Source organism: Pseudoliparis swirei, chromosome 1, assembly GCF_029220125.1.
Source record: "Pseudoliparis swirei isolate HS2019 ecotype Mariana Trench chromosome 1, NWPU_hadal_v1, whole genome shotgun sequence".
Classification (NCBI taxonomy): Eukaryota; Metazoa; Chordata; class Actinopteri; order Perciformes; family Liparidae; genus Pseudoliparis; species Pseudoliparis swirei.
In genome coordinates, this window is record NC_079388.1 from 3,152,276 (window position 1) to 3,171,832 (window position 19,557).

General features: G+C 49.5%; 1 protein-coding gene across 1 annotated transcript in view; it reads right to left on the reverse strand.

Annotated features, from left to right (window-relative positions):
• macf1a (microtubule actin crosslinking factor 1a) overlaps positions 1-19,557 on the reverse strand; it is a 195,364-nt gene that overhangs the window by 90,887 nt on the left and 84,920 nt on the right. Inside the window, exons 7-36 of the mRNA XM_056420472.1 lie at positions 17,743-17,909; positions 17,424-17,536; positions 16,354-16,460; positions 15,897-16,016; positions 15,301-15,396; positions 14,396-14,523; positions 14,180-14,273; positions 13,740-13,894; positions 12,253-12,541; positions 11,793-11,921; positions 11,638-11,715; positions 10,943-11,104; positions 10,125-10,229; positions 9,436-9,465; positions 9,144-9,269; positions 7,699-7,851; positions 6,896-6,907; positions 4,855-5,009; positions 4,642-4,768; positions 4,363-4,546; positions 3,918-4,087; positions 3,606-3,784; positions 2,698-2,836; positions 2,416-2,609; positions 1,681-1,840; positions 1,510-1,593; positions 1,286-1,393; positions 1,088-1,186; positions 884-1,006; positions 486-577 (exon numbers count right to left, since the gene is read on the reverse strand). Coding sequence (XP_056276447.1) covers positions 486-577; positions 884-1,006; positions 1,088-1,186; positions 1,286-1,393; positions 1,510-1,593; positions 1,681-1,840; positions 2,416-2,609; positions 2,698-2,836; positions 3,606-3,784; positions 3,918-4,087; positions 4,363-4,546; positions 4,642-4,768; positions 4,855-5,009; positions 6,896-6,907; positions 7,699-7,851; positions 9,144-9,269; positions 9,436-9,465; positions 10,125-10,229; positions 10,943-11,104; positions 11,638-11,715; positions 11,793-11,921; positions 12,253-12,541; positions 13,740-13,894; positions 14,180-14,273; positions 14,396-14,523; positions 15,301-15,396; positions 15,897-16,016; positions 16,354-16,460; positions 17,424-17,536; positions 17,743-17,909 — 3,878 coding nt within the window. The remainder of the gene's footprint in view (positions 1-485; positions 578-883; positions 1,007-1,087; positions 1,187-1,285; positions 1,394-1,509; positions 1,594-1,680; positions 1,841-2,415; positions 2,610-2,697; positions 2,837-3,605; positions 3,785-3,917; positions 4,088-4,362; positions 4,547-4,641; positions 4,769-4,854; positions 5,010-6,895; positions 6,908-7,698; positions 7,852-9,143; positions 9,270-9,435; positions 9,466-10,124; positions 10,230-10,942; positions 11,105-11,637; positions 11,716-11,792; positions 11,922-12,252; positions 12,542-13,739; positions 13,895-14,179; positions 14,274-14,395; positions 14,524-15,300; positions 15,397-15,896; positions 16,017-16,353; positions 16,461-17,423; positions 17,537-17,742; positions 17,910-19,557) is intronic.

Below are 19,557 nucleotides of genomic sequence, written 5' to 3' on the forward strand. Positions count from 1 at the left end.
GGGGACAGAGCGGGTGAGGAAGATGGAACAACCCGTTCGGTGCAATAAGCTGCTGATGATGCTCCAGGAGACACATGTCAACATGTCCATGTGAAACATTCCCTTAATATTCCCCACCTTCCTTTGACGTTTCCTCCAATTCCACAACGTGTTTGCGTGTCTTTAAAGTCTTATACGAGTTGAATAGTCAGTGTACGACCTACAGGAGACGTCTCTTCATCAGGTCAAACGACTGTTTCTTCCTCAAGTCTGTGGAGTGAGAGGACGGCCTCCGCTCCCCTCCAGGAGGAGCTTCTGACGGGGAGAATATTCTAAATGCAGCGTAAACTTAAACTGGTAAAAACATCCACAGCCTGCAGCGGCTTCAGGTCAACACCAACTGTGGAGAAGAAGCTCACACCAGCCCACCTCAACACCTCTGTGCCTGTGTGAGACTGGAGGACACAGGCGTGTGTGTGTGTGTGTGTGTGTGTGTGTGCTCTTACTTGCTGGTCTGCTTGGACAGCAGGAAGGCCTGAGTGCTCCTGATGGCGTCGGCCACCTCGTCCTTCTTGGCTGCCAGCTGTTCACTGATGGCCTTGAGAGGAACACACATCATCACATGCTCCATGAGTGAAGACTCTCCGTGTTTATGTTCATTCATTCAGGAGTACAGGTTATCCTCTATGTGTTTATGTTCATTCATTCATGAGTACAGGTTATCCTCTCCATGTTTATGTTCATTCATTCATGAGTACAGGTTATCCTCTATGTGTTTATGTTCATTCATTCATGAGTACAGGTTATCCTCTACGTGTTTATGTTCATTCATTCCTCTCCATGTTTATGTTCATAAACGTTCTGAGGTAGCCCCTCAGTAGCATAATGTGTGTGACCGTGTTACCTGCTGAGCAGCCAATGAGGACTCTGCGTTGGGGCCCCCGGTCCGCCCCTGCAGGCCTTGGACCCAGCCCAGCAGGTCTGAGACGTGCCCCACCCGGGCCTGCTTCTCCTCCTCCACCTCTTTCTGCACCGACAGAGCAACACAATCACGATGCATTCTGGACTTGATCCGACCGCACGCTACGAACAGGAAACCACGCCCCACCTCTTCCTCTTCCAGTCTCCTCAGCGCGTCGCTGATGTACTTCACGTGCTGCGTCGTCAAGGTGACCAAGGCGGTGTAGCGCGTGCGCAAGTCCATGAACTGCACAGAGAAACGGGAACAAGCACAAGACGATGAGATGATGTCATCAGAAAAGAAACGAACATTCTGACACTCGAGCGGACCGGTCCCGCCTCTCACCTCCTGAGTGATGGCGTCGGAGGACGAGTGCATCCTCCTCCTCTTCACCGGAGACTTGTGCGTCGTTTCCACGAAGGCTCTGTAGGTCATCAGCTGCAGCTCGTAGTCCTGAACCACACACACACACACACACACACACCACACCACACACACACACACACGAGGGTTCAATGCAGCACTGGCCTCAAGAGCATTGAGGTGTGCGGAGCAGAGGAGTGCCTCACCTTCACCGAGGTGCAGTACACTTTGGAGTGAGTCTGGCACTCGTCTAGTTTGGCCTGATTCTGTTCAATCTCCACTACTAATGCCTGAGGAGGGAATCGCACATGGTTTATTTGAGCCCGTTTCCTCCACGGTGGAACATGTGCCGCTGACGTTGCTCCCGTGTCACTCGCCGTCTGCTGGGCCAGCTGCTCGGCCAGCGCCCGGCTGTCCGTCAGCCCGGGCTGCGTGTTCTCCTGTCGCTCCGTCGTTTCCTCGATCCACCCGATCAGAGCCGAGTGGCCGGCCCGGTACCGCTGCAGGGCCGAGCTCAGGGCATCCAGGTCGCTCCGTCTGCCGCGGGGACGAACGTGTGTGAGGTCAGTACGGAGCCTCGAGGAGGCGCTCGGCCCGCTGGGGCTTTTTACTACCGCCTTACATCACAAGCTGGAATTCAAATGGATGTGTGTGTGTGTATCTATGAAGGCCCTTCACAAAGAAGACCGTACATGAGATCTGGTGCTACCACTGACCTTCAGAAGTCTCATTATTAGGTATTAAAGCCCACCTGAGAGCCACTTGATCTGTCACATGATCCACTTTTATTTACATTTATTACAAAATGGAAAAAATATGGAATCCCAACAAACCTGCAAAGAGAGGCCCAAAGCTCTCGGGGACCAGAGGAGGAGGGACATTAATCAGAGAGGAAACCAAGAGACTGAAAGCTCCACAGAATCTGTCCCGCTTCAGGACGTTTGTCAAAAGGCGTGTGGGAGGTCAAATGTCCGAATAGAAACACATTTTAATCCCAGCGTGGAACGCAGGAGGATCCTGACCCACGAGGAGGTCGTTTAGACCACATAGCGCTGCCTGTTCTGCCCTCACACATTCCTCTGATGATGACCCTCCTCCCCAGTCCTGCTCACCGCGTCTCCACCTGTGTCTTGACTCCGCTCCAGCGCTCCTCCATCTGATTGGCCGTCTCCTGGTAGCGCTCCAGCTCCGTGCTGCGGTCCGGGTGGAGCCGGCTGAGCTGGGCGCCGGCCTCTTTGGCCCGGGCCAACTCCGGCTGCAGAGCCTGGACGACGCCCTCCTGCTCCAGGAGCTCGGCCCGCCACGTCTGGAGAGAGACGGGAGGACGCGGCCGAGCGGTTAGACGAGCGTCGTCGATACGCGATGATACGGGTTGCTATGACGACTTGTCTCACCCCGAGCTGATCTCGGAGGCTTTGGATGGTCTCCGTGTCGGCGGGGACGACGTCCTCCTCGCTGAGCCGGCTCTCGTTTCTCCTCACCTGGCTCTCTGCCTCGTCCAGGCTGCGCAGCAGGACGTCCACCGCCTTTAACCTGAAGGAGGTCGAAGGTCAAAGAGTGAATGACACACACACAACCGTATAACAGTTTGGGCTCACCCAGACAGTTTGGTGTTTACTATAAAAAACTCACACTTTTATTTATCAAATGAATTTAAAAATTAATATAAGACATTGACAATGTTATAAATAATTATTTTATTGTAAATATTAATGTAGTTCTTCTCGTGGCTCAAAGGAAGGCCCGTTTTAGAGCTTCTCTCAGCAGCATAACTGTTTTCAGCTGCGCTCAAATAAAAAGGGTTCTCAAGGGTTTTCTACCCCTCCGTTAGTCTTCTAAGGCGATAACACAATGTACCACTAGAACACTGGAGATGGGCCTCTACACACCTCTGGAGAGACTTCATTAACACCAGAGAATAGTCATTTACCACATTAACTATGTAGAGAGTGTTTATGACTCATTTAATGTTATCTTCATTGAAGAATGGGGCGACTATGGGTCAGTGGTCAGCAGGTCCGTCTTTCAATCAGGGGGTTGGAGGTTCAATCCCCGCCCTAGTCGATGTGTCCTTGAGCAAGACACTTAACCCTGAGTTGCTCCCTGTAGCTGCGTCTACAGTGTATGTAACAGGATTGTAAGTCGCTTTGGATAAAAGCGTCAGCTAAATGACATGTAATGTAATGTAAAAAGAAAACAGAGCTTTGAACAATAAGGACATTTCTAAGTGACCCCAAACTTTTTAAGGGTCCTGTATTTCTGATGGACAGATGGACGGGAAGAGGGGAAAAGGCTCACGCACTTTTCCAGGTAGACGGTGGAGAGGTTGTGCAGTTTGTCCGTCTGCTCCACGGCGCGGCTGAGCTCCACCCGGAGGCCGGGGACGCTGGAGGACGCCGGCTTCTCCTCGAAGAAGCTGACGCAGCGCCGAGAAACGTCGCCCAGGCTGGAGCGCACGGCGTCCAGCTCCGACTGCAGCTTCTGCACGACGACGTGGAACGAGGGGTTAACGGGGTCAACGAGGGGTCAACTGCCCTCTTTATGACTTCACTAGAGGAGTTTAACTGATATTAGTTCTTGCCCGTTGCAGCCAGCAGAGGCCGCACAAACTGACCTCCTGCTCCGCTATCTGGACGGTGTTGTCAGCGCCGTCGCCCAACGACAGCCGGCTCGGGGGCGGAGTCTGGATCCCCCTCATCAGCCTGTGCTCGGCGTCATTCAGACGAAGGGTGATGTCCTGCAGCTCAGACAGGTAGGAACGAGAGACCGACTCATCCTTCTCCACTGTGGGGGGGAGAGAGAGGGGGAGAGGAAGAGAGAGAGGGAGAGAGAGAGAGAGGGGGGAGAGAGGGAGGGAGAGGGAGAGAGAGAGAGAAAGGGAGAGGGAAGAGAGGGAGAGAAGAGTTATTCAATGGCATGACAAGCAAATACCTCAAAGCACTTGAGTAAATGTACTCGGTTACTACAACTGTTATCAATCTATAAGTTAAAGAGGTGTGTGTGTGTGTGTGTGTGTGTGTGTGTGTGCGTGTGCGTGCGTGTGCGTGCGCGTGTCCCACCGGTCTCCATGTTGAGCAGCAGGTCGTCGCAGTGCTTCCGGGCCTGCTGGACGTCCTTCTCCACCTCCCGCCTCTCGCTCTCCGTGAACGCGGCGCTCTCTTTGCTGTCGGACAGGAAGTCGGCCAGCTGGGCCTCCAGGTGGTCCAGGACCTGCTGCCGCTCTGCCGGGGCCTGGCCGCGCACCTGACGGGTGAGACACGAGAGAGGGCGATGAGGAGGAGGAGGAGGAGGAGGACAGATCGCAAACGGGGTGAAGGAAACAGAAGGTCCCGCCTCACCGTGTCCAGGGTCCAGCCGGAGACGGTCCGGATGTCTTTGAGCAGGTAGTGCCAGGACACCACGGCCTTCATGTTCATGTGCAGCTCATGCCACAGGGACATGACCTTCTGGTACAGCTGCTCTGCCCTGCACACACACACACACATGGTTTTCTGACCACTTCCTGCCATATTGTAGAAATGGAAAGCCACTTCCTGGCGCGGGCGTCTCACCTGCCGGCTGTGTCCATGGCCTCCTGGTTGGGGGGGGGCACGGTGAAGCACACCGAGGGGACCATGGCCTCGTTCCCCGTCGGGCTGATCACCTTCCACTTGGTCCTCTGGGAGTTGTCCTCCAGCACACACTCCTCGCCGCGCGTTATCGTGATCTGAGAGGAGGCGGGGCCAAAGGGGGACGCATCGAGCACGGATGGGAGGGGGGAGGAGAGGGTGGAAGTTATGGGAACAGGTGAAGAGGAGGTGAAGAACAAGATGGGAAAGGAGGAGAGGCGGTTGGTGGTTCGACAGAAATACGACAGAGGTCAGAGAAGGGGGGATGGATGGGGAGGAATGAGAGGAAAGAGGACAAATCAAGGAGGAGAAGTGAAAACAAACTCATAATGCAACACAAAATACCAAAAACATTCATGAAGCTCAGGAAGTTAGTAGAAGCCCTGACATGACACTAGAGACCCTGACACTAGAGACCCTGACACTAGAGACACTAGAGACCCTGACACTAGAGACACTAGAGACCCTGACACTAGAGACACTAGAGACACTAGAGACCCTGACACTAGAGACACTAGAGACACTAGAGACCCTGACACTAGAGACCCTGACACTAGAGACACTAGAGACCCTGACACTAGAGACACTAGAGACACTAGAGACCCTGACACTAGAGACACTAGAGACCCTGACACTAGAGACACTAGAGACCCTGACACTAGAGACACTAGAGACACTAGAGACACTAGAGACACTAGAGACCCTGACACTAGAGACACTAGAGACCCTGACACTAGAGACACTAGAGACCCTGACACTAGAGACACTAGAGACCCTGACACTAGAGACACTAGAGACCCTGACACTAGAGACACTAGAGACCCTGACACTAGAGACACTAGAGACCCTGACACTAGAGACACTAGAGACCCTGACACTAGAGACCCTGACACTAGAGACACTAGAGACCCTGACACTAGAGACACTAGAGACACTAGAGACACTAGAGACCCTGACACTAGAGACACTAGAGACCCTGACACTAGAGACACTAGAGACCCTGACACTAGAGACACTAGAGACCCTGACACTAGAGACACTAGAGACCCTGGCCCATCTGGCTGCAGATGGTATGTCAGAAACCTTAAACATGTTAATATTAGTTTAAGTGATTTAAAACATGTGTCATGTCTCATCCGGCAAACGGCCACGAGAAACTTTAATGTGACACGACATGAACAAACAGCAGAGGGAGCTGCCAGGTAGAAACACGCCTCCTGTCAAGGTGATGAGAGAAAGCTCTGAATCATAAATATAATGCAGACATAACTGATCGACACAAACATGGATTGTCATCGGACCAGCCAGGTGTACTGACACCTGGGCCGGGTTTAGTGGAGGTGAGTCGGTGACGTGGGGATGTAAAGGGACTCGGCACGGTCAGAGCATTTATTTCCTCAAATAAACACACCGTGGGGGTGTTTTAGGGGTATTCTAGGGGTGTTCTAGGGGTGTTCTAGGGGTGTTCTAGCCCCTCCCCCCCTCAACACGTGATGTAAATTATAAAGTTTAAAGCATGTTAAATCCAGCCACCGGCCCTCATCAGCGCTGGTGCGTCTCCATCTGAGTCCTCATCCTCACCTTTCACCTCTTTGGAGGTCAGAGGGAAAGTGTTGGTGTGTAGTAGCACAACAAGGAAGTGAGTAACTGGTGGGCACGCACACACACACACACACACACACACACACACACACACACACTACTACTGTCTAGGTTCAAACTTATTGGGTCACACATGATGTTTAAATCTATGCGGTTCACTTTCTTTAAGAGAGAAATTGAAATTGTAACCAAAAATTTAGCATTTTGTGTTTCCATTTTTGGGGAGAACATCCAATGAATGAGAAGGGAGAAGGCCCCCACACACACACACACACACACACACACACGGCACATTAACGGCCGCGACGTCTGCCGTCGGCTGATGAGGAGGCGACCGGTGTGAGAGTCTGAGGTGAGGGAGGGAGAACATAGGCAGCTATACCTGGACGTTTGTCTTGCAGCCCAGAAGAAGAGGAGGAGGAGGAGGAGGAGGAGGAGGGTGGTGAGAAGGGTACAAAAAGAGGTACAAGAGGGAATGGAGAGAGAAAAGAGGAGACACAGGGAAGTGAAGGAGAGAAAGATTACTGTTGGTCACGTGCACACACTGAGCAGAACCGCCGACCCAGAACAAAACGGATCGGCGGTTCTGTAGAAAACCACCCTCCTTCCTTCACCTGAATGCAACACCTCACTCTGAGAACGCTTCACTGGCCCCCGGGGAACTAAGGACCCAGACTAAAGACAGCCGGGGGCCCGTGCAGCGGGGACGGATGTTTAATGCATCGGCTCTTAGATTCCCCGAGGACATCTCAGCCCAGAGGAAGAGGAGGAGAGGAAGACTTCACTAGTTTCGGTTCGGCTCTATACTCATTAATCTACTTTACTTCCTGTCTTTTGGCTGGTACAAGGATAGTCAAGTATATATATATTTTTTTTAATGATGGATCATTACATCTTCCACATTGAGCGCCGCTATTTATAGATTTATAGTCGCCAGTAGGAGTGAAAACAGTTGGAGCAGTTCCTAAAACAACCCACTCCTCTTCATCAATAGGGACCCCCTGGTGGAGAGACGAGATGGTGTGTGAAGAAAAATAAAAAAACGCTTGGAGGAAGGAGCCATACTCGAGCAGCCACAAAGTGGGAGGGGCTTGGGGAGGTCGGGGGTGAAGTCAACGGTTCCCCGGAGCCCAGATGGGAGGAGCCAGACTGAAACACGCACACGCGTGTGCCGGGCGCCCGTACCTCGATCTGCCGGTAGTCGCAGATGGCTCTGACGGGCGTCGTGGCCCCCAGGGTGCTCTCCGCGCTGCGGGGCCGGAGCTGGACCACCGCCTTGGCCCGGCCCACCAGGCTGGCCACCGTGCTGCGGTACAGGATCAGCTGCTCCTTCTCCTCCTGCGGGGAGGAGGAGTCAGACACTCATGTTCACAACGTTGTCAGACTTCGATGCATCACATACATCTTTCTAAATGATCAAAACATGTTGGCTTTTTAAATAAATGCTTTCTGACGTGATATCTTTCACATTTCCGGAGGGAGTCAGTTATTTCTGTCGAGACATTTGCCCACAACACCTCCTGGTGGCGCTGAAGGAGAAGTCAGTGGGTTCTCCTGCTCCTGACTTCCTGACTCCCCATCAGACATTCTCGAAAGGTGAGCTGCTCCACCCCGACGAGCCGATTAGCATCCGCTTCATGTCTGGCCCCCAGCAGAGAGCAATGAAGGGCTCATCATAGCGAGAGACAGAGGGGTGGAGTGAGAGCAGGTGGGGGCGGGGCGCGCTATAAATAACTTAAATGACACCCCAGACATGAATTTCACACCGACGACACGACGGGAACAAGTGAAATGACGAGCTGGAGGAAACAGTCCATCAGCGTGAAGGAGCACCGACTAACTACGACCTCCAGATCCACCTCCGTCGCCATGGGAACACTCTATGCTCCGGTGACCCCTCGGTGGGAGAGCCCCGTGACCACGTCCAGGAGGAGCGTGATGAAGCAGTTCAGTATGAACCGGACAGTGGCCTGAGGATCATGAGGTAACGTCCTCACGGCTCTGTGAGAGGAGCAGCCGGTGTGTGTGTGTGTGTGTGTAGAAGGTGTGTGTGTGTGTGTGTGGAAATGGCAGTCTAACAAATGGAACACGGAGAGGGAGGGGGAGAGGGGATGATTCAGTGAAAGCACTCTCTTCTCTAACAGATTATTTCCCCCGTCATCTGTGTGTAGATATAATATATATTATATATATATTATAATATATAATATATATATATATATACATACAAACTTGTGATTGGTTGAAATAACGACAAACAAGCTAGAGCTTTAATTTGAGTGGCTGAGTGGTATCCAAAACAGAAACTTGATGAATGAGACCCTTTTATTTTGAAAGGAAAGCCCCTTCTCATTCTTATTCTTTTTTTAGTCTGCTACTGCTGTCGGGTGTTTTGCACATAAGAATTTCTATTATACTTTATATAAAGGGATGAAAGGGAAAAAACTTGAAACTTGAAACTTCCTGGATTGATTCTACTGAAATAAAGACTTCACTCAACTTCTCCTGGTTCCTAGAGCGTCTCAGTGTTTCTACTCAATGCACCTGGTGCCTGTGTGTACTGCAGTGGGTTCAGATCAACACTGAGGGTTTAGGCCGTAGAGGTTTGACAGTGAAGGGGGGGGGGGTACCATAGAGTCCTGCAGCAGGTCCTCCAGTTTGCTGAGTCGGCTGTTCTTGTCACAGGTGTACTGTCTCTTGATGGTTTCCTGCAGCTGGCGCAGGTACGACTCGCAGTCTCGAGCATCCCCCATGAACTGAGCCGGGACACAGGAAGAGGACACGTTACTTATGTGATGTTCACGGGAACATGGCCGAGAACTCAGTGTGGATTGGGAAGACTTCATTGGACAGAATCACTTTAAAGCTCACATTAAAGCTCACTCTCATCGCTCACCCTCCACAGTGTTTGCGTGGCCTCACCTGGAAGTACGCCGTGTTGTCCTTGAGATGCTGATTGATGACATCACACTTGTTTGATGACACTGACCATACTTGTTGATGACATCGCTTGATGACATCATACTTGATTGATGACATCATACTTGTTTGATGACATCATACTTGATTGATGACATGATACTTGTTTGATGACATCACTTGATTGACGTCATACTTGATTGATGACGTCATACTTGTTTGATGACGTCATACTTGGATAATGACGTCATACTTGATTGATGACATCATACTCGTTTGATGATGTCATACTTTATTGATGACGTCATACTTGAATGATGACATACTTGTTTGATGACATCATACTTGTTTGATGACATTACTTGTTTGATGACATCATACTTGATTGATGACATCGTACTTGATTGATGACATCGCTGTGTCTTTATGACACGGTCCTGTCCGCCTCTAGTGGCCAGAACAGACCAGCGATGTGCTCCTGTCTTATGAAAACCCTTTTCAGGGTGGTCAGTATACTACAGACTTAAGAGCTTTTCAAAATAAGAAAAGGAAAACAAAGCACAAACACAATCATTAAAAGGCCAACAAGTGTCCCCTAGTGAGGCAAAAGTGTTTCTACTGGTCATGGATAGACAGAAGCAGCTGAACTAAAGCTCCTGAGGATGAGGAGCAGCGGAGGAGGAGAGCTTCACCTCCACCGTTTGCTTGGCCGGGTGGTTGTCCAGACACAGCCGGCCGGCCGTCTCCTGCAGAGAGCGCATCACGTCTCGCTTCTCCTGCAGCTCCAGCTTCATGTCCTGCAGACAGGAACACACGGGGCGGTTCAGGAGATTAGGCTGTGTCGTGTTATGGCACCGGCCTGGTCTGTGTGCGCGTACACATGACTGACGTGTGTGTGTGTCAAAAAACATATGTGGATATCTTAAACAGGGTTCATACAGTCCAGGACTTTAAACCAAATTTCAATGACCAAAAATGTTTTTAAATCTCGGTGTAAACATGAAAAAGTGATATAAAAAAATTTTCCGGCAAAAAAAATTCCTCTTTTTTGTAAACATTCCTGGCAATAAAACAGTTTATGATTCTATTTAAACTAACAAAGAGGATTCCAAAGTGTACAGTATTTAACTTTAAACGACTCAAATGAATGAGAGACAATCGTTTGATTAAAAGAATAAACATCTATGTCTCTTCAGTTAAGGTGCGTTCACGAGAGTGTGAGAGCGTATGCCGGCTCTTTTAAAAGCATATTCATGATTTAAAACTTAAAATGAAAATGTGAATATCACACAGTTCCATGACTTTTCCAAAACGTATCCAGGCCTGGAAATAACAATTTTTGAAATGCCATTATTATCCAGGTTTTCCACGAGCGTACGAACCCTGAATATATTTATAGAGAGGCGTGTTTTATGGACGCCTCTCATTCTTTTCCTTTCAACAAAACACCTTCCGGTGATGTTGTTGGTGTGGCGCTGTGAAAGTGGGCGTGGCCTCCCTCTCCACTCACGCTGTGCACGTCTCTCTTGGCGCTCATGGCGGCGTTGCCGTCGCTCCAGTCGAAGGCGATCTCCTCCTCCTCGCGCTCGTTGAGCCAGATCAGCTCCTCGGTGCAGTGCGCCACCAATGCGTGCAGGCTCTCCAAGCTCCGCAGGCGCCATGACGAATGTTCCTATGGCAACCACACAAACAGACATCATCGTCATGCCGATCAGCGGGGCAAAGAGAAAGGACCTACATAATTCACTGTATTAAGGAGTAGATTTGCAAGATCATATATAATATAAATATATTATATAATATATAATATAAATATATAAGTGTTACTATATATATAAAATATATAATATATATGTATATTAAATATATATAATATACAATATATATATTTTACATATATATATATTACATATATATATATAAAATATATTTTATATATATATAAAATATATATACATATATATAGTTTCAGAAATATATTAAGAGATAAGAAGCAAAGACAAAGAAATCAAAAGAGGGGGATGGGGGGGATTTAGGGAAACTAGCAAAAAGAGAGCAGATGTCAAATTTAGTGTTCTTAGCATGAAAGTCCTGTCATGGTGTAATGGGATTAGGACTGAGGAGGGGGAGAACGGAGAGACAGAGAAGTGTTACCATTACAACATGACTGACACACAGACAGACAGGTCTGCCTCAGAGACTGACCCGTAGTTTGCAGTACTGGTGCTCCAGCTTGGCCAGGGTTTCAGAGTAATTGCTCCTGAAGTTGGGAGACACTCTGGCCTGAAAGAGGAAAGTAGAGCGTGGTCACAGAGCGCTCAGCCCGGAGGCCTCGGCGGTCAGGAGCGGCGTGTCGGTACCTCGTAGCTGCGCGCCTCCTGCAGGCTGCTCACGAGCTCCTCCACGGCGGTGTTCACGGTGTTGTGCTCCTGGAGGTTCTCCTCCACGGAGGGGAGGTCGGCGCCCCATTCAGCTTGCTCCAAAAGGTCCTGAGACAGACAAGATATTTGTATTTATATATTTTTTAAATGGTTGTTTCAGTCAAATGTGTTCTCTTGTAATGCCTTTTGATGTTGTGATAGAAATGAATGATTTTTAATCTCTGGACCGTTTCATACTTCATGATATTATGGAAGAATTGATCAAATGTTTTCCTTGCTTTACAATAAATGAACTCTTTTCTTGTACAGGATCCACGATTCACTTTAACTCTTTAATCTTTTCATTCAAGTGTCCTAGGAATGGAGCTTCTTTTACACATCCGCTTTATTCCATGGGCCATAATCACGCCATGAAACCCTCGGCAGCTCCGGCTCTGACCTGCGTCTCCTCCACCCATCCCAGCAGCTCGTAGATGAACCTCAGGCTGCCTTCGTCCTCCGATGACGACATGGCCACCAGCTGGGAGCGAGGCGTGGGCCGCCGCAGGAGGGCGGCGCCCGCGGCCCCCAGCAGGGTCTGGCCCAGCGTCAGGCCTCCGTCAGAGGCCCTGTGGCCGGGCCGCTCGGCCCCGACGGAGCCCGGGGCCTGCTGAGAGAAGTGGCCTTTCCTGTAGACGCTGGAGCACTGCAGCCGGAGGGAGACCAGCTCCTCTTGAAGGCACGACACTCTGAGGAAGAGGAGCAGGAGACGGTTACGGAGATGGAGCGATGCCGTATGGAGACAGGGACGCAGTCAACCAGCATCTCACTGGTCCATGTTCCGCTCCTCTGGTTCTGCTCGACACCAGAACACAACCAGAGCTGCGGGATCATGGGAGTGGTTGTGTTTATAACTGATGATGTCACTCTCGTGTTCATCGTTCAGGAAACATAAACAGATCATAAACACTGAATAGTTAGTTTCACGCTACATGTTGGTGTTTCTGACGCGGTTCAGTGGACAAGAAACATCCAGAACTTGTTCCTCCGATACCGTAAAGTCCAGTTGTTCATCCGGGTATAATATAATAATATAATATAAAGTGGAAAACAACCACGATCTGAAAGGTTTCTCAAGGACGTGGCTCATAACTGTAGACACAGAAAGAGGAGGTACGGCGCTGTGGTGACTCCTCGCCGTCTCTGGGTTACAAGTAAGTACACAACTCATAAATATGACCGAGGTAGAGTTGTGTTTGGACATTTTAAATGAAGAAAAGTTACATATTAATCCTTTATATGGTTGAATTAAGAGAGCAGAATGCAGAGTGATGGAAGACATAAACCCGTCCTCATAACCATCTTGAAGTCTGTTTCTGTCAAAATGAAGATATTTGAATTATAATTACCTTCGCATTGAAAATGCGGAAGGTTATATTTTGATCGCCGTGTATTTATTTATTTATTTGTATGCGTGTTATTCGCATAACTCAAATAGTATTAAACCGAATCGCATGAAATTTGGTTGGATGATTGGTTATTATCCGGGGACCATTTGATTAGATTTTGGGATCGATCGGGTCAAAAGTTAAGCTCAAGGTCATGAAAAGGTCAAAATCTTCTTTTTTACCATATTACGGTCAATTTCTATCCAATTGGCATGCAACTAATGCCAAAATGTTCATAATTCAATGCCCAATCTTGTGATATGCGAAGGTATGCGCTCTACCGAGTGCCCATTCTAGCAAATAATTGCATTAACGATCAATAACTTAATAACTCATGGAGGGTCATGCTGATGAGCATCTTCCAGAGCCGAAGAGAAACCACAGCAGGCAATGAGGAGCTGCACTGGGCAGCGGGCTGCTGACCAGTGAGACGTGTGAAGAGCCGGTTGAGTACCGGCGCGTCACACGAGGACCACGGGGGTCACGGGGGTCACCTCACCTGAACACCAGCTGCTCCACCTGGTAGTACTTCTCGTGGTGGAGGACCTGCAGGTCCTGGTCGAGTTGACCGATGAGCGACTCGCAGTCCTGCAGGTAGCAGGCCAGCTCCGCCTCGCACTGCACCGCCTCGCCGCTCTCCACCCGAGACATGTCCTGGACAGGGAGGGCAGAGTGGGAGGAGCCATGAGCTCCGATGGCCTCGTGGTTGGTGCTCCACAGAGTCAGCGGACAAGAGAGCAGCTAACGGCAACGTGACTGGTTCAAATCAAACGGGCATCAATGGAGAGCTTCTCATGAAGGGACGTGTGGAGGAAGTGAAAAGAGTCAACGCAGAAGGATAAGAGAGAAAGAAGTGGAGCAGCGTGTGTTCACACTGCGTCTCATAGACAATCAACATACTGTGAACACACGTGTGTGTGAGAGGGGAGGAGCACTCACAGCCTGGAGGGTGTTCTTAGCGAGGGTGAGCTTCTCCTCACCGTCCAGAGCCATGTTCTGGATCCTATTGGCCCTCTGGAGCAGCAGCTCGAGCCTGAACACACACACACAAACAGAGGTTAAAAGGGCATGAAGATCACACCGCAGTGACTTGCATCAGTGTTTTAGATTTAATTGCATGAGAGTGTGTGTGTGTGTGTGTGTGTGTGTGTGTACCTCTCCACAGCCGGCCGTAGAGCCTTCTCTCTCTCCAGCATCTCCAAGATGAGTTTCCCCCACTCCTCCTCCAGGTCGTTGGGGTGATGGCCCTGAGGGAGCTTGATACGTCCGAACTCTATCCATACCTGAACACACACACAGTGATTACAAACTTCATGTCCCACAATGCATCAGCGCAAAAACAAAACTGAAAAAACCTCTGTAACGCAATGCGCCATGCCGTGGTAGAGACCTGTCAATCACAAAATAGACCCGTCCTAAAACTACAATGTGTGGTCTGTGTGACTCTACAGACCATAAAGTATAAATGATGACATCATGCTGTATAGAAGAAGACTAGAAACTAGAGACTGAGACATAAACTCATGTTTACTGAGGGACAACATCAAGAGAGAAGTAGAGTCACTATATAGACTTCTATACAACCAGAGGAGCCCCCTGGTGGTCAGGAGAGAGAATGCAGCTTTAACACACACAGCATAGACTTCTATACAACCAGAGGAGCCCCCTGGTGGTCAGGAGAGAGAATGCAGCTTTAACACACGAAGCATATACTTCTATACAACCAGAGGAGTCGCCCCCTGGTGGTCAGGAGACCAGGAGGTCTGACCGTAAACAGACACCGTTACATTAGCGTACATTCGAAGCGTCTGTGTATTCAGAAAAGTGCTATATAAGTTTGAATTAATGTATTATTATTAATAAAAGTGATCCTACGTCCCACCAGACAGACACTCGGCAGCATCAGCTGAGGGAGGACAAAGGTTCCTCTCTCAGAGACAATCTGCTCATTGATGACAACAGAGCGGTGGAAGTATGTCGTCGCTCCAGGAGACGGCGAAACCCTCGAGACGCGTGACGCACACGTGGCCTCGGCCTCCTCCTCCTCCGCTCCTTCCTACCTCAAACAGCTTGTAGAGGTGTTGGATGTGACCTTTCTCCACCTCCTTGGCGGGGATCTCCGTCTCTTTAAAATGGACGTACTCGTTGTAAAGTGCCTGGGTGAGGAGGAAGAGAGGTAACGCCGGAGGTCAATATTGCTGTGACAGTGACACTACTTCACTTGAGGTCAGACACAGGCTCTGTGGATGGTCATCAACACGCTACACGGCTGCTCCCTGTACCCTCCCTCCTCCCTCCTCCCTCCTCTTTAGACATCATTTACATCACAGCAGCATTATTCACATTATTGCTCTCTTATATCTGACAAACTCATTCCCTTCCCTCTATCTTCTTTTCTCTGTGGGCTCTTGTCCAATCTATTTCAGAGCTTTTCTTTAATATCGTTCTTCTTTCCTCCCCGTACCAGTCACAGCGTTGGTGTTGCCGTGGGGCCATTTGGATCACAAGACCAGAGGGTTTGGTGGTGAAGTATCTCTGTTCATTAAATATGGAACTATAAAGAGAGCTCGGCTCTCTTCCTCGTCTCCCACTCGAATGACAATTGTAAATGTGGGAGCAACAGGAAACTGTTGATTACGATTTAAAAGAAATTCACCTTGAGTTCCACGGGGTTCTGTGGGAAGTTCTTGTTGGCCATGAGGGCCGTGTGATGGCGGCTCCACTGGAGCAGAGAGGAGAACCTGGACTGGTACTCCGACCAGCGCAGGTCCACTTCCTGAAGAGGGAGAGAGAGAGGAAATCATACATTCCATATTCACACTTTTGAATTTGAATTTTACTTGCTTAATTTCTCCTTAAAGTAATGTATAACCAATGGAAACAGCACTATTACATCAATAACATTATTTGAATGTTCCAGGTCATTACTCAAGAAGCAAATTAAATGAGGAATTCTAATACTTCAACTTACTACTACTTACTACTTTAATAGAACAGATTTAAACATTATGAACTGTTGTTCACACACTAATATAATATAAACTGTTGATCGTCTTGATGGACGACTCAGGTCAGCCCTCCTGCGTGTCCCCGTGTGTCGGTGCATGTCTTGCCTGCGCGGTGATGCCCTCTCCTCCCTCGGGGATTTTGGGGAAGGCGTCGTAGATGGAGGAGACGTAGGTGATGACCGACTTCTCGTCTGGACACGGAACATCGACGTCTGGAGAGAGAGGAAGAGGGGACGGGAGAGGGAGCCGATTTAAACTCAAACAACCAGAACACAAGGTAACGACTTCAGAAGAACTGGACGAACAAATGCTCCTTCACAACTTCAAAGGAACACCATGGAGAAGAAAGAGAAGCACTGGCTGTGACGTTAGACACGTTCAGATGAGACTCAACAGGAAAGCCCATCAGGTGTTTTTCCTTTGACCGGTTTGAGGCCCGTGGAGCGATGCTTTGAGTGACAGGTGACGCACGCCAGCATCAGTCCAACAGCGACTTCCTGCGGGCGACTCCAGAACAGGAAATGAATAGCTCAAGGCAACGGATTTAAAGACTGGTGGAAAAGAAACCGCCTGAAGGCCAGAGCCAATAAACACATCGTTCACCAGTCTGTCGTCGGGCCGGCAGGTTCTGTTGTTGGCGTGCTTTCAAAATAAAAGCTGCTTCCAGAAACCTAAATGATGTCTCCAGGGTCACATTGTCGTCTCGTTGGCCTGGCGAGGAGCAGAGGGCCCTCCAACATGACTCGTATTACAGTTATAACATCAAGGGAAACAATTGAATTTATATATTCTAAATTGACCACGAGTGATACCAATATTCACTCATCCCTTCAACCATTACGCTGAAAAATGCACAATGTCATTTTTTTTTTTTTAAAGATCAGATTTGTGCAAACCATTTAACATTGCCAAAACTATGAGGAATTCAATTAAATTCAGTTTATTGTAAATAGCCTAGAGTCACAAATGACTAATGCTCCTCAGCGGGCTACACAAGCTGTCCTGAGACCTTCACATCGGATCAGGAACAACTCTCCGAAAACCAGAAAGACAACTTGGGGCATGTGGAGTAAAGTATTTTGATGACATCATTATCTGAAGCGGTTGTCACTTTGAACCCCTCAGAGGGTTGACCCTCGCTCAACACCGCCGGTTGTTCGTTCTCTCCGTCTCACCCTCGGCGTCCAGCAGGCTGGTCACCCCGAGCGACTCGGCGATCTCGAAGGCCCGGTCCAGGTTGTCCCGGTTGCTCCGCCGCGACAACGCCTCCATATCGATCAGGTCTGGCCTGGGGACGGAGGGGCGGGGTTGTGTTAGTGTGCTTTAGCCCCGCCTCTCACCGGGAGCGTCTGTGAACGAGTACACCTGGTAGTGGGCGGAGCTTTGAGTGAAGTTTACAATGAACAATGAAACTAAAGTAGAAAAGTCTTGAGTATCATTTAAAGAAAGGTATTAAACTCCCATAATCAATATTGTGATCGTCTGGAGGCCGACCTGTATCTGTGCAGCAGAGCGTTGAACATGCGTCCGTCGCGCCAGGCCGAGGTGAAGTTGGTGCAGCGGACGCCGGGGTAGCCGCCCGTCGCCTGCTGGCTCCATAGCAACAGCTTCTCTTTGGCCGTGAGGTCGCCCGACTCGCCGCTCACGTAGATCTCAGAAATCTGGACGGAGAAGGCAGAGAGGTGGGCTCACTACTGGGCCCGTCGCCATGGCGATACACAGCGGGCGAAGTGGGCCTTTCAGGCCACGATGAGTCGAGAGGACCGAGAACCCTGAGTGTGACAGACTGTGTGTGTGTGTATGAGCTGCATATGTGTGAGCTGCATGTGTGTGTGTGAGCTGCATATGTGTGTGCTGCATATGTGTGTGAGCTGCATGTGTGTGTGAGAGCTGCATATGTGTGTGTGTGCTGCATATGTGTGTGTGTGTGTGAGCTGCATATGTGTGTGTGTGCTGCATATGTGTGTGTGAGCTGCATATGTGTGTGTGTGAGCTGCATGTGTGTGTGTGAGCTGCATATGTGTGTGTGTGAGCTGCATATGTGTGTGTGAGCTGCATATGTGTGTGTGAGCTGCATATGTGTGTGTGTGTGTGAGCTGCATATGTGTGTGTGTGTGCTGCATATGTGTGTGTGTGTGAGCTGCATATGTGTGTGTGTGTGAGCTGCATATGTGTGTGTGTGTGTGAGCTGCATATGTGTGTGTGTGTGTGTGTGTGCTGCATATGTGTGTGTGTGTGTGTGAGCTGCATATGTGTGTGTGTGTGTGTGTGTGTGTGTGCTGCATATGTGTGTGTGTGTGTGAGCTGCATATGTGTGTGTGTGTGTGTGTGTGAGCTGCATATGTGTGTGTGTGTGTGTGTGAGCTGCATATGTGTGTGTGTGTGTGTGAGCTGCATATGTGTGTGTGTGTGTGAGCTGCATATGTGTGTGTGTGTGTGAGCTGCATATGTGTGTGTGTGTGAGCTGCATATGTGTGTGTGTGTGTGCTGCATATGTGTGTGTGTGTGAGCTGTATACATTTCTATATTAATGTAACACGTTATTTTCTCCGTCATGAATAGTTCCTTATTCATTGTCAGAGCTTTTCTAAATACGTCTCATTATCACCGTCGTATAATATTCTCCTTTAACGGTTTTAAACTTTCTGGCTGTTGCCGTTTGACTCGGGACAGAAATGAACGGAAAGAAAAGCTCCTGAACGCCCCTTCAGAATATAAAGTCCTTGTTGACCGAAGACGCTTCCATGGAGACCGACAGCCACTTCGTCTCTTCTGCTTCGGTCCACGGCCACTCTGCCCCCCCCCCTCCTCCATTAGCTCCCTTAAGGGCGGCGTGATGTATCCGTGCTGACCGCGTTAGTCTTCTGCTGTTCGCCCTTCTTCACTCTCTCCCCGTTGCTAATGTAGTGCGGTATGAAAGTTCAGTGTGCGCCAGCAGGGAGGGGGGGGGCGAGGGGGGGACTTGAAACTGTGCTTGTAGTTTCACATGAACTATTTGTTCAGATATGTGATGACGACGAGACGCCACTGATCGCCACGAGATCGCTGTGCAACACAAGACGACAAGGCGACACGGTACTTAAAGAAGAAAGACCAACATCTCCATTTATGACTGATGACGAAAAGAGAGAGAGAGATGAAATGCGAGAGACGCTTTCAGAGTGAATAAATACGATAAAACAAACGAGGATGTTTCAGCAGGATCAACACCAACGTCTATCAGTGCAATCGAAGAGGCGTCTGGCGCCCGGCGCCCCAGAGACGCTAGCCGGCTTCAAATGTTGAACTACATCCAGATGTCGTGTCGCG